General features: G+C 43.5%; 1 protein-coding gene across 1 annotated transcript; it reads left to right on the top strand.

The window, feature by feature from the left end:
* Nucleotides 1-11,731: 11,731 nt before the first annotated feature.
* On the top strand, nucleotides 11,732-12,977 carry LOC146005747 (uncharacterized). The gene is made up of 2 exons (XM_083145176.1): nucleotides 11,732-12,154; nucleotides 12,405-12,977. The coding sequence occupies exons 1-2, from the start codon at nucleotides 11,753-11,755 to the stop codon at nucleotides 12,975-12,977; spliced, it is 975 nt and encodes a 324-aa protein (XP_083001302.1). The 5' UTR covers nucleotides 11,732-11,752.
* The last annotated feature ends 1,246 nt before the right edge of the window (nucleotides 12,978-14,223 follow it).

Here is a 14,223-nt window from a genome sequence, read left to right as displayed (position 1 = left end):
CACACTTCGAATGGGAGGTTTGAATACAATGCTATGATGATAGACGTAAGAGGCATCATTTGTAGTTTTGATCTTCCTAGTCTCAGAAACCAATGGGTAGCAGGCATTGGCCCTATGACTGATGACTCTTTGAAACTTGCCATGTTTCTCCCTGGTGTTTAACTACATCAATTTTGAGCAAATCCAATCATTTATTCTTCAGAGAACTTATTTCACACCCGTGAAGCTTAAAAAATTGGCTAACAGAAATCTTTTGCAAATGTACAGCTACCCAGTGTTCCCATAGTGCTAGATATGCATACCATTTCTTAGGTGGCCCCCAGGACTTACATATCCATCAGTAGGGTCTTACACTATTGTTTTGAGACCTGGCAGCAAGTGGTAAAGTGCGATGAAATATGGCACAGTGCAGGTGGTAACAACTTGCAGGCGGTAACAACTTTCAGGCTGAACATGAAGGGACATGAGGAGGAGGACAAGAGTTTAATATACTGGACCAGGACAGGGATTCAGCCAAAACCCAGATGGAGTAATTGACAGGCAGGTAATCCAGCAGATGGGCAGAGTATCCACAGGATGAGCACAGGATGAAGGCAACTGGAACACAGCTGTTAAGGCATGCTGGTCTGACTGCCTTTTAAAGGAACAAGGGTCAATCAGCAGCTTCTGGGGGAAAAGCACCAATAATCACTTACACTGTGCAACCTCTGTGCTGCATGTCTTTCTTGATCCTGGCATACAGCAGAAGACAACCACAGGATCCTTATCCTAATATTATTTTATGCTCTACATTAAAGGATGATATAAACAACAAATAGCTATACGAAATGTAATGGAAGGTAAAAATTATCCTGTCTGGAGGGCGGCATGGCCTGGTTGGAAAATGTTTCCTGAGCTTTACAGCTGCTGTGATCTTGTTTACTTTGTATCCTCTTAAAATACACCTGGGTGGTATACATCAAATATATAAATTGAATACATAAATTGTATGAGATTGCCAGAATACTTTGTGGAGTTTTTCTTAAAACTAAAGCAAATATGGCCAGCTGTAGACCTCCCCCCCCCCCCTCCTACACCCAGGTAGGAGCTGCTGCTGCCCTTGACCAGCACCTTGGAAATAATAGGAGACAGCCTTATGTCTATACATTAAAGCTTAGATACCTTATTTCAGTAAGACATTTATTATATACAGTACTTACCATTTATAAGATTAAATGTCATTTTCAAGAAAAATGAGGTACTGTAGCTGTGCACAATCCATACCCATTTTGCTTTCAATGTACATAAGAGCGTGTTGACATACCTATTAATCATTTATTTTAGTACTCATTGTTGCCACTGTTGGTACTATTATGCTAAACCATTTCACCACCCATACATCATGATGTATATGTGCAACATTGTTCGCAGCATTTCCAACCTGCTTTTTTTTCTTTCTTAAATTGCTAAAGATAAAAATCCTACTACTTTAAATAACTATGGGCCTTATTTTGGTTCATTCTTTCTGACAAAATCCTTCTTAGATGGGCAAAACCATATGCACTGCAGGTGGGGCAGATGTTACTTGTGCAGAGAGAATTAGATTTGGGTGGGGTTTTACTTCAACGTGAGATCTATATTGCAGTGTAAAAATAAAGCAGTCAGTATTTTCCCTGCACAGAAACAAAATTACTCACCCAAATCTAATTCTCTCTGCACATGTTACATCTGCCCCCCCTGCAGTGCACATGGTTTTGTCCATCTAAGAAGGATTTTGTCAGAAAGAATGAACCAAAATAAGGCCCTATATACTGTGTTACACCATAGTGAAATAATTTTATATGAGAACATTTTTAAGAAGCTCTTGATCTAAGAAAATGACAAAACAGTTTACTGCAATTAATTGTGGCCACTGGCGGATTTTTTTTTAACTTGAAATGCCACCGGCCACCGCAAAAAATTAACAGCGGGGCAGATCGTCCTGCTGCCCGGCTGTATACAGTGTGCGTGTCAGGCCCTGGCTCAGCTCTGAAGCAGCCCCTAGGTCCCGGGCGGCTCCAGAGTCCCGGCTATTTTAAAATTGTATCTCGCGCTGCCACGGCCGCTTGCCAGGACCGCGAGCCAATTACAGCTCGCTCGCGGTCCAGCAGCCAATCAGGAGCCAACAATCCTGATTGGCTGCTGGACTGTGAGCAAGCTCTGATTGGCTCGTGGTCCCGACAAGCGACCGCGGCAACGCAAGCTCAGCTAAGCTTTAAAATGGCCGGCAGCCACCCGGGACCTAGGGGCTGCTGCAGAGCTGAGCCTGACGCACACTGTATACAGCCAGGCAGCAGGACGCTCTGCCCGGCTGTTAATTCTTTCAGGCGGGGGCGGCATTTAAAGTAAAACACATTGGTTTTGGGGTTTAGATACAAGTATTAAGTATCTTCTAAATCAACTGCAGCAGGTATCCACAATCTCCACTGCGATCCCTACAGTCCAGCAAGCAGCCGCATGCTTCAGGTTTCTATGGGGGTGGGGTGGGGGTGATAATGCAAGGATTACCAATATCCAGAATGTGAGGCAGCATGAATGTTGGCTACCACCATCTCAGAATGGTGGCAGCCCATTGTAGCCTATGGGCTACCCTCAGCACCGCCAGCCAGACAGTAGCCAATGTGCAGTGCAGTCATCAGTCAGCCAGGCGTTAGCGCTGATCACGCACCCATCAGTGCAGATCACAGGGACAGGCTCCTTTCTGAACTCTTGTCCCTGCATCTGCGCAGAGATACATGCCGCCATTAGGATTGCAATAAACAATAGCAAATGCAAACTAAACAACTACCTCCATGCAAAAATATGTGCTGTCATCAAAACTCGGCCTATTGAAAACGTGAACGCAAAAACAACGCTGGACACTCTGCCCGGCTGTGAATTCTTTCAGGCGGCGGGTGGCAACTAGTTCCGGTAGAACCCCACATGGCAACAAGCATGGAATCCCACATGATAGCAAGCATGGAACCCCTGGCAACGAGCATATAGGTAAGCAGCTCTTATGTAGCAAAATTGGTACTTATGTATTATCTGGACTCCCATGTTAAATGCACCCCATTTTATCATACCCCTACTATCCAACTACGCATGGAGTTGATTTAATATAGTGTGGCGAGCACAGCGAGCCACCGTGCCCGAAGTGTGGTGAGCACAGCGAGCCCCGCGAGGGGACGCGGTCTCATAAGAAAAATGGGAGTCCAGATATTACATTACTACCGCATAATTTGTAATAGGCATTACGGTGTTTGGCATAATATGTAATGGACATTATGGTCTGTGGCTTAACTTGTAATGGGCATTATGGTGAAAATTTTTCACCATAGACAGATTTTCATAATCTGTGTAGTATTATGTGAATTTTGGCGCAATCCATGTGGCATTATGTGAATTTTGGCTCAATTACTTTGGCATAATGTGTAAGGGGCAAGCATAATGGGGGTCTACTATTTTGTTGCATAATGTGCAGATGTGGTTTATGGTGTGGTACACAACACTCAATACCCCACCCCATTTTCCGCCTTTGGTGTGCGCACAACTGTATCCTTCAGTATTGACGCCAAGGTGGGCCTGTGTACTTTTAATGCCATGGCCTAATTTTTAATCCCATTCCCGCCCTCTCTCTGTCCTCCTTCCCTTCCTCCTCAGCGTGCACACTGGCACCACTAACACCCCCCCCTCCTCTATCGTGGTGCGCCCCCTGTCATTTTCTCCTGGATCTGCCCCTGATGGGCACCAGTTGTGCGGCAGCAGCGCAATGGGCATTATGGTGTGGGGCATAATGTGTAATGGGCATTATGGCATGGGTAATATGTATTGGGTGTGTGACGCGTAAATGTGTACATTTTGTCCACGCGCCTTCAGTGCGCAATATCCCTGTTTGTAGTTTATCGGGCTCCTACATTTTGTGTGCAGGGTGCAATGCCCTCATGTCATATGAACACGCCCTGACCACGCCCCAAACCACGCCCATTTTCATTGCGCGCCTTCGATGCGCAGCACAGTACCACTTAGTATTTTTTTCTACTTGCACCACTGTACAGTATAAGATATCCAATTCTGATATTGTTTTGGTAATGTAATGCAAATGACTAAAATTCAGTGGCTGCCAAGTGCAGAATACACATTATCATTACATACTGTACTGTACAGCAAGGTATTTGCAGGGAAAATGTGTAATTATTGCCCCAAAAGGCTATATGGTAAACATTATACATGTTCTTGCAGTACTGCGTTTATTCTAAGCTGCTTAGCAATGTATGTCATTAGTTTTGCTGTGTGGATCACAATGGAAATATCTGTTCCATACACTGAGTGCTCATGATTAAGGCCCTTATTCTGATCTGTGCGGAAATTCCCGCATTCTTACGGAGCGGTCCGCACGCCACGGTGTTTTTCCGCATGCGGCCATCGTCCGTAGAAACGCCCACGTGTCCTCCGCATTCGGACGGACTCACTCTTTAAGAACAGGGCGTGTTTACGGACGACATACAAACCATGCGTGTGCGGGAGAAACACTCCGATTCGGCACGGTATTACAGAGTATTACAGAGTATGCTCGGGAATACCGCATCCGAACGGGAGCCAAGCGGTGCTACCGCACGTAAGCGGAGGATTTACGCCAAACAACCCACTATGAAGTATCTTCTGCAATACATCACATGACCCACTTATTCAATTACCTACCCTCATAAAAAACAGCTTATTTGGAATTGGAATCAATTAGATTCCAATATATCCTTACAAGCATGCCTAACACATGCATAGCACACATTAACCCTTACAGCAATGTAAGTGCAATGGTTTCTATTAAAGCACTGACAAGCGTCCTATTAGTGAGTAATGAGTAAAGGAGTAGATTCTATTGGGTTCAGGTGTTAATGGTTGTAGTCATTAGGCGTACGTTCGCCTACCGCATGAACGAGTGGTGTACGCAAAGCAATAGTACACTTGTGGACACCGCACATTTCTGCCCTTTTTGATCGCGTGCATTCGGAGTGGTTTCCGAATGTACGCCCCCCAACATAAGTGTACTCCCCCGTGTCCGCCCATGTTTCCGCCCCGTTTTGCCCACTTTGAAACTACGCCCATGTGCCATTCCGCATGACGCCCATAATACGCCCATATTTCCCGACTGATTGCGGGCAACAGTTTTGGACGGCATTTTGCCGAACTGGTACGGAGTCTAGGCGTGGCACATGCGCGTTGCGTTCTCCACGCATGCGCAGACGGCGAAAAGACGCGATCCGTAAGAATGCGGTAAAGTCCGCGTCAATCAGAATAAGGGCCTAAGTTATTATTTCTCACTGTCTCTGTATGCCGCAGGGAAGTGATAGAAATAGTTGAAGCCCTAGCGAAAGAAAAATACAAGATCTCTGCAAGACAAATCTAACAGGTTTTTTTAGTCCATATGATGGCTCTGTCGTTGTTTGGTTGTAAATATATTTGTCTCTTAATTTTTTTTCTTATTGTTACTGTTATGTCAATGCTAGCAGAGATTTTCAGTAATGTTTGCAGTAGCTGTCATATTGAAAACCTTATCTCCATGGCAAAACAAATTCAGAAATAAACTTGCCTCTCAGATATTATTGCAGTTGGTGCTTTTGTTTGAAAGTTTTCTACACTATTAATGGAGAATTGTTATATGTGACATAAACATGAATACAACCTATTTTGAAATATATTAGCTAGAGTCAGAGCCTGGTTAAGGCTTTCAACCGCCCTAGGCTAACACAGAAGGGGCCGAATCCCCACCAATAATTTTTTCTCTCATATTCAGCTAAATATCTGTAACAAGCTTGGGCCTCAGCTACCTTAATATTGCCGCATACTGACCTAGCAGTGCTGGCAGTATCCGGACTGATCATAGACTGACTCATGATAGATAGTCATATGATCGACCACTAATGGTCGACAGTCAAATGGTTGACAGGGTCAAGAGGTCAACAGTCAAAAGGTTGACAGGGTTTAAAGGTTGACAGACAATAGGTCGACAGGCAATAGGTCGACATAGACAAAAAGTCGACATGGAATAGGTCATCATGAAAAAGGTCAACATGCATTATTTTATTACATTTTCAGCCGACAAGTGCCGACAGGTGGTATTTCATGCCCTACCACCCACTAGGGCATGGAGGGAGAATACAATAGTGTGTCAAGCGCAGAGAGGCACCAAGCTCGAAGCATGGCGAGCGCAGCGGTACACTTAGACAGTGTCCATGTCGACCTTTGGATGACCTTGTTCCATGTCAACCTTTTGGATGTCGAGCTTTTCACCACGTCTACATTTTTTATGTCAACTGTTTAACCATGTCAATATTTTACCTGTCAACCTTTTGACCCTGTCGACCTTTTCAGAGTCAACCTTTTCACCCTGTAATCCTGTTTTTGAACATGCTAATCCTATCTCCCCTCGGCCTCTGTTTGACCAGTGAAAACATATTCAGCCTGGTTAGCCTATCATTGTATTCTATTAACACAAAACCTTTTACTTATTTAGCTGCCCTTCTCTGTACCTGTTCCATTTCATTTATGTCCTTTTTAAGGTGCGGCGCCCAGAAATAAACACAGTATTCCAAGTGTGGTCTCACCAATGCCTTGTAAAGAGGCACTAACACATTGGCATCCCTTGAATCCATTCCCCTTTTAATGCATGCCAGTGTCCGGTTTGCTTTTGCTTCTGTACTAGAGCAGTGTGCACTATTACTCAATTTATTATCTCTAATGACCCCTAAGTCCTTTTCCACTGCAGAATCCTCTATAATAACTCCATTTAGCCTATAAGTAGCTTGTTCATTTTTGTTCCCATAATGAATAACTTAAAAAATTTTTAACGTTAAATGGCATTTTCCACCTTTCTGCCCACCTTTCCAGTTTAATTAAGTCATTTGTAGTGTATCTATATCATCTCCTGAGTTAATTTTCTTACTTTCATGTTGGCCGAAAATATTACAATCCTTCTCTATATATTATTACCTATATCATTAAATGAATATATTAAATACGGTGGGTCCCAATATTGAACCTTGTGGGACTCCACTTTAGACCTTACCCTAGCTAGATTGTATGCCATTTACCACTATTCTCTGTCCCCTATTGTGCAATCAGTTTTATAAATCACCTTTTGAAGCACCGTGTCAAAAGCTTTACCGAAATCAAGAAGTATTGCATCAACAAGTTTCCTCATAGAAGCTAATTAAATTAGTCTAGCATGATCTATTTTTACCCATGTTTAGCCTTACTTATCCCCTTCTCCTGTTCTAAGAAATTTTAGATACTATCTCTATAATTCCTTCTAATAGTTTCTCCACAATGGATGTAAGGCTGACTGGTCTATAATTTTCAGGATAAGTTATGCTAACTTTATTATTATTGATTTTATCATCATTATTATCATTAAATTTATATGGCGCCACAAAAGGTTCCACAGTGCTTGACAATACATTAATGAGAAAAAACAGATAACGAATACAGTACAAGACAATTTAGGACAAGTGCATGGTAAACAAGGATAGTTGCATCAGGGGACAGAACACTGAAGCAATTATCAGGGTGGCACGAGCAGGGCCCTCTCTACTCATGTGCTTTTTATAGAATATATAAACTTCTGCCACCCTGATGATTGCTTCAGTGTCCTGTCCCCTGATGAAACTATCCATGTTTACCATGTACTTGTCCTAAATTGTCTTGTGCTGTAATTCATTATCTGTTATTGCTCATTTGTGTATTGTTAGGCAATGTGGAAACTTTGTGGCACCATATATAAAAAAACTATGATAATAATAATAATAATAATAATAATAATAATAATAATAATAATAATAATAATAATAATAATAATAATAACAACACACTCAAAGAAGTCCTTTGGTTTTCAAAGTTAACACTGTAGTTATGTTTAAATTATACAGCACTTAAAAAATTATGCACACAGCTAGACCATGCACACAACCTATGGAGGAGAGTAGTACCAGGTAATTCATACTGGATATGAAAGCATGTAATGTATGGGTAAATTACACAAGTTACTAGTGAGGTAAGAGTATAGTTGTTTATACAATAGGTTAAGAAATTGCTGTATTTTTGGTAAACAATAACTCAGTGTCATAACATTACTCACCAAGCATAAACAGTTACAGGAAGTAATGGCATTACACATTGTTTGCTTTAAGTTATTCCCAAATTGGATGTAAAAATATAACAGACAGAGTAAAGACTGGGGCATTGTAGAAATAAACAAACATGAGAGGAAATCCAGATAATTTAGTTTGAAGACGTTTCACTTCTGTTGGTTGTCAGTTTCCTTCAGTTTCTGAGTTTAAGTCCAGGCTGAAGTTATGTAATTGTTATCTCTCTACTTTGCATTCTGACCAAATTTCTATATTGGTACTGTGTTAGCTATACGTCAGTCTCTTGGTACTGTCCCTGAGTTTAATAATTATAATTATTTTAGTATCCTAGGGTGTATTTCGTCCGGACGTGGAGATTTGTTACTATTTAGTTCCTGTAATCTATTTTTACTATTTCCTCACTGAAACATACAGTTTGGGAGCAATCTTGAGCTGAGCATTTAATCTGTGGGAGATCCTCTGAGGATTCTTTCCTTGTAAATGTCACGCTTGGGGTAATTTGTGGACCCGGTACTGACCCAGGAGCTTCAGGTGTGTCCGGGCTTTGGTATAAGAGACGTGCTGGGCGAATGATCGACTGTTGCATGAATAGGTTTTATTTTAAAATTACTGCGACAGTAGGAGGAACATCCACACTAGTTTTGCCGATATCACTGATGCGAGGGTAAGCACTGTTGGTGGGGATCACTGTGGTGAACTACTGGGAACACGGATTGCAGGCAAAATACTGGTGGGCAAGACCTCAGCAGGAACAGGCTACCAAGCAGGATAAATAAGGCTGGGTACTGGAATCTTTAGTCAGGACTGTAGTGGAACGCTGAGAACTAATGGCCACAGTACTATACTGTGGAGATGTTGCACTGGCAACTTCCTATAGCAGGCCTTCCTGTTAAATACCCTTTAGGGTCGTTCCCAGCAGCTGGGGTATTCAGGAGGCAAGTAAGGGCAAAAGACGTTGTTTACCCATATCCAAGATGGTGCCGCGGGAAGCCGGCGCCAAGTGAGCCGCTCCCGGCTCCAGAAAGCCAACACATCGCCTGCCTGCCAGGAGGCTTCCCAGCCATGCAGGACCAGTGCCAGCACCCCGCACTTCCACCGGTGGGACCCCTCCAGAGTGCCTGCACTGGTAAGTCCCGGACTGCCAGCGCCCCCCTGCAGCGGGACATGACAGTAAATATGAAGACAAAATGAATTGCATTTTTCCGCTTTCTCTTTTTCTTTTATTACCAGGGTACCCTGCTTGTTTTTAGTAGGCCAATATTTTCCTTCCTTAACCGTTTCCCTTTATATAAAGTAACTGTAGAATTTTTTGGGATTAGAATTGCTATCTGCGGTTATTTTTTTTTCTGTCTCTAATTTAGCCACCTTGATTGTATTTGTACATTTCTTATTACATTCTTCATATGTGGCAATTGATTCAGGTGTACCATCTTGTTTAAACACTTTGAATGCCCTCCTTTTTTTTAGCCATTTTGAATTTGACTTTGCTGTTAAGACACATCGGTTTCCTTTTGACATTTTTTTTCTTTTATTTACCCTAGGAATCAATTTATCTGTGCCATTTATCTGTGCCCTCCCGGAGTATTTTTTTAAGTTTGTCACATTTTAGAAGTATCCATACCTATAAACAATTCCTTCCAGTTTATATCCTTTTAGGACTCCTTAAACATTTGAAAGTTTGCTTTTCTTACCCAGCATCAATGTGCAGTGATTGGCTGGGCAATTAGCAGGAAAGGAAGACTCTCAGGATTGGCTACGAGCAAACAGGTGACTGGAATGGACATGGGTGCTCTCATTTTTGTTACAGCACATGGTTGTGGCCTATGATAATGGCGGCGGCATGGAAGCCACAGGAGACTGGAGCTGACAGACAGACATGACAGGCATGGATTGCTGCAGCATCAGGTGACCTCTGGAGAGACTGGAGAAACTGTGCTGTGGGCTGCATGCAAACAGCACTGAAGGCATCCTGACCTGGAGCACAGTGTCAGTCTGGAGAAACACTTTAGAGGTAAGAATAGATGTCTTGTTACCTGGATCGTGACAAAGTCTATGGTCGCCATGGTGATCTTAGGCAGCATCTACGAATGCTGCGCTAGGATCACAAATGCACTAAAGAGATATTTTTTTAAAGAGACATCTACTGCTGCATTTGGACTTTGGTGGACAAACATTGCTTGTGTTCAGTGTACTTCTGAATCAGGCCCCTTGCTTCTAAAGGCCCATACAGACACAAAGATCCTATGCCCACGACTATGAAAGATTCCATTCATTTAACCCCCTTGCAACGATTTTGAGCGATTATCCATGGTCGTTAATCGTTTAACATCGTTTAGTATCGTACACATTTTTAGCATTAAATGATGGACGATAAACGACGATGCGCGTCCCCGCAGGTCGGTCATCATGTCTGTCATCGCCCTTGCATGCAGGTCAATTCGTCTATCATCGTTTACATCGTACAGTGCCGAAGACGGCAAACGATGAACAACGACGGACAACGAGCGACGGAAAGCGATGTAGCCACTCCCAGGAACCTCCCAGGCGCCATTTCGTTGCTGATGGCATCAGGAGAACCAGCGTGCGTAGCAGGACACGGCAGGGGTGGATTCTTCAATAAATTGGTGAGTTTATTCGTGTGGTGGCGAGGGTAGGGTGGCGGCTGCTATGTAGTAGAGTTTAATGTGCTGAGCGCTTCATGTTTGTAGTTGTTTATGTTGTGGGGGTGGGTGGTTTGGCCTTGTGTGGTGGGGATGCTGAATGGGTGACTGGCTAGCCCTGGAGATAAACAAACCCATATCCTGTTTTGGGGTGGTAATGGCTGGCACAAAAGTTGTTTTTTTTGGTGTATATCACATTATATACCTGGACTCTACTACAACATTATATAGGCCAGGAAGATTTGTGCTGGGAAGGGTGATTTTCAATACTGTTTGGTACTGTTTGGAATTCCGTTGTGGTTGTGGTGCATTATATGCGTGCAGTGCCTGGTGCAAAGTGTTGCTGTCTGCCTGGTGAATTCTATGCATGCAGTGCCTGGTGCAAAGTGTTGCTGTCTGCCTGGTGAATTCTATGCATGCAGTGCCTGGTGCAAAGTGCTTCCGCCTGCCTGGTGCATTTTATGAGTGCAGTGCCTGGTGCAAAGTGTTGCTGTCGGCCTGGTGCATTTTATGAGTGCAGTGCCTGGTGCAAAGTGTTGCTGTCTGCCTGGTGAATTCTATGCATGCAGTGCCTGGTGCAAAGTGTTGCTGTCTGCCTGGTGAATTCTATGCATGCAGTGCCTGGTGCAAAGTGTTGCTGTCTGCCTGGTGAATTCTATGCATGCAGTGCCTGGTGCAAAGTGTTGCTGTCTGCCTGGTGAATTCTATGCATGCAGTGCCTGGTGCAAAGTGTTGCTGTCTGCCTGGTGAATTCTATGCATGCAGTGCCTGGTGCAAAGTGTTGCTGTCTGCCTGGTGAATTCTATGCATGCAGTGCCTGGTGCAAAGTGCTTCCGCCTGCCTGGTGCATTTTGTGAGTGCTGTGCATGGTGCAAAGTGTTGCTGCCTGCCTGGTGCATTATAATTTTTTTTAAAAATATTGTATATTGAATCCTTTTGTCATTTACAGACATGTCAGCTGAAATCACTGAACAAGACCACTGGACTGGATTCCTGGAACTGTATCAGTCCCATGACTGTCTGTGGAAAGTAACCTCCAAAGACTATGCAAACAAGGACAAAAAAGCGAAGGCGTACCAGCAGCTCATTGAGTACTGTAAAGTCCGTAAAAGTCAAGCGGATTTGCAATGGGTCAAAAAGAAGATCCAAAATTTCAGAACAGTGTTTTTAAAGGAACACAAGAGAGTGAAGGAGTCACAGCATTCGGGAGCAGGGGCGGATGAAGTCAGAAAGCCCACGTTGTGGTACTACAATCTTCTCCTGTTCACCCTTGAGGATGAGCCCAGGACTCAATCTCATTGCTCGATGATGGGGGATATGCCACCGGTAGTTGTCGAGAATCAAGATGAGGTGGTAAGTATATGTACAAAGGAGAAACATCATTCAAGATTTTTTTTACAACTACATAACTACGTATACACTCCATCTGTTGTTAAATGCACATGACGATAAGCACTACAAAATTTTTTTGACTTTTTAAAAAAAAAACTGATGTAGTGCATGCTGGCATGTGTAGTTCAACAATTTTTGGAGTGTCATGGTTATTCTGCTCAATACCATTTTGAAAGTTTGTGTAATTGATTTTTGTCTACCTTTATTATAGCCAGCACCAGGGAGCGACCATGATGTCTCCATCAACGAGCCTACAGATGTCGATTTAGTTGACGCGGAGCCATCTCCTCCGCAACCAAGTCGCCCACCACCGCCAAGAAGACGTCGGGTTACTGCACAGAATACGAGCTCTGCACCATTGTCTGCCGAGCAATTTCTGAGGTGTGCAGAACAGGTTCTTCAGAAGCCCCCAGATGAACATGAAAATTTTGGAATGAACATTGCATCTGAACTGCAGTCGTTGGATCCGTTCCAACGTCTTCGTTTTAAAAGCATTGTATACGATGCGCTAATATGTGCTCAAAATGGTAAATTACCAGAGAGCCCCATATTACCATCGCAGACATTGCATTGGCCACCTCTCCCACCACCAACCAATCCACATTATCCGTCATATCCACCTACACCAAATACTTCTACACAAAACCTAAACAACCAATTTGCCTTGAGTGATCACTCCCCAACATCATCACCTACCTATAGTTCCTCAAGTAGCACCTGCTCCGCTTGGATGAGTGCCCATGCCACTCTGCAAGGTGATGAGCCTAGTTTGTTGCAAATGTAAAATTACAGTTGCTGTTGCAAGCATTTTTCTAAAAAAATTCTGTTCATGCGGTTGCACTTTCTTCGTTGATGTTGGGGAATGGAATATATCACCTTGCCTGTGGCATTCCACTGTATGTGGGCCATTGTACTCAACAAACACATGTTTGCACTTTGTTAAATATTGTTTTCCATTGGTTGGGAAATGTTTTATCTCATGACAATTTATTGTCAATTCTTTGCTATTTTATGAGAGTTAATAATTGTATATGTAAAAATTTAAATTTTTACATAAAGTTTTTTACTGAAAACAATTGTATTTTCTTATACAAGATGAGCAGGTGGGTGGATGGTGTGAAGGGAGAGGGCTAGTGGATGGGGCTATTTACCTGGGTTGGTATCCCTATTATGAAAACATCAACAGCGGGGCACACAAGGGGCAATGGACAAGCTCCATACCTGTTTCACAACCCATGGTCGGTATTCAGAGGGTGAACGATTGCTTCCTCCTTGATGTCACCACTCCCCAGTTCAATGAACAATGACCCCGCCCTATACGCATTTTCAAAAGCAGGGGTCAATATCCCGTCAACGGCATAATGCCTGCTGGGATCCAGGGCCGGTGCTAGGGTGTCCGGCGCCCTCCTGCAAACCATACATTTTGCGCCCTTTCACATTGCCATTGCAACAAGCTGCAGCCCGATTGTGGGAGTGTATGCAACATGCGATCCTACTGTATGGAGGATCTCGGGTGCATGTACAGTACATGTATACGGCAATTCGTATTCGTATTGATTTACTATCAATACGAATACGAATTGCTGTATTTTCAGGATAGTAAATGTCAAAAATAAGTGTATTTCTCGATACAAATACTGTACACCTATCTTTTACAAATTTCCTTTAGTAACTTTCCCCCGACATTTCATCCAGGCATTCACAGACAGCGCTACATGCCTCAGCGCAAGTGTCTGTGAGGAAGAGGGGGCAGGTCACAGGAGGAGGACAGTGTGTGCGCGGTGCAGGGAGCTGCTAAACCTTTCCATACTGCCGCCCGCTGTCAGACAGGCATGCAGGTGGCAGTGACAGTGAGTGCTGAGGCAGCTTTAGCAGAGCAGGCAGTGAGACAGCGCCTTTTCAGCATGGCGCCTCCCTGCTTTGCAGGAGCTGCTGAGTGGGTAGCGCCGGCCCTGCTGGGATCCCTACTGTTGGACCCATATATGACACCTATTTGAGAGTTGTACTTGTCATGGAAAATAAAAGAATAC

This window comes from Crinia signifera, chromosome 5 (assembly GCF_055691185.1).
Source record: "Crinia signifera chromosome 5, ASM5569118v1, whole genome shotgun sequence".
Taxonomy (NCBI): Eukaryota; Metazoa; Chordata; class Amphibia; order Anura; family Myobatrachidae; genus Crinia; species Crinia signifera.
This window is presented reverse-complemented; position numbering and strand designations above follow the sequence as displayed.

Excerpts from the sequence above, each read along its gene's own strand:
- LOC146005747 (XM_083145176.1), top strand. The coding sequence starts at position 11,753 with ATGTCAGCTGAAATCACTGAACAAGACCACTGGACTGGATTCCTGGAA. Across the intron at positions 12,155-12,404 it reads TCGAGAATCAAGATGAGGTG|CCAGCACCAGGGAGCGACCA; the intron begins GTAAGTATATGT and ends CCTTTATTATAG.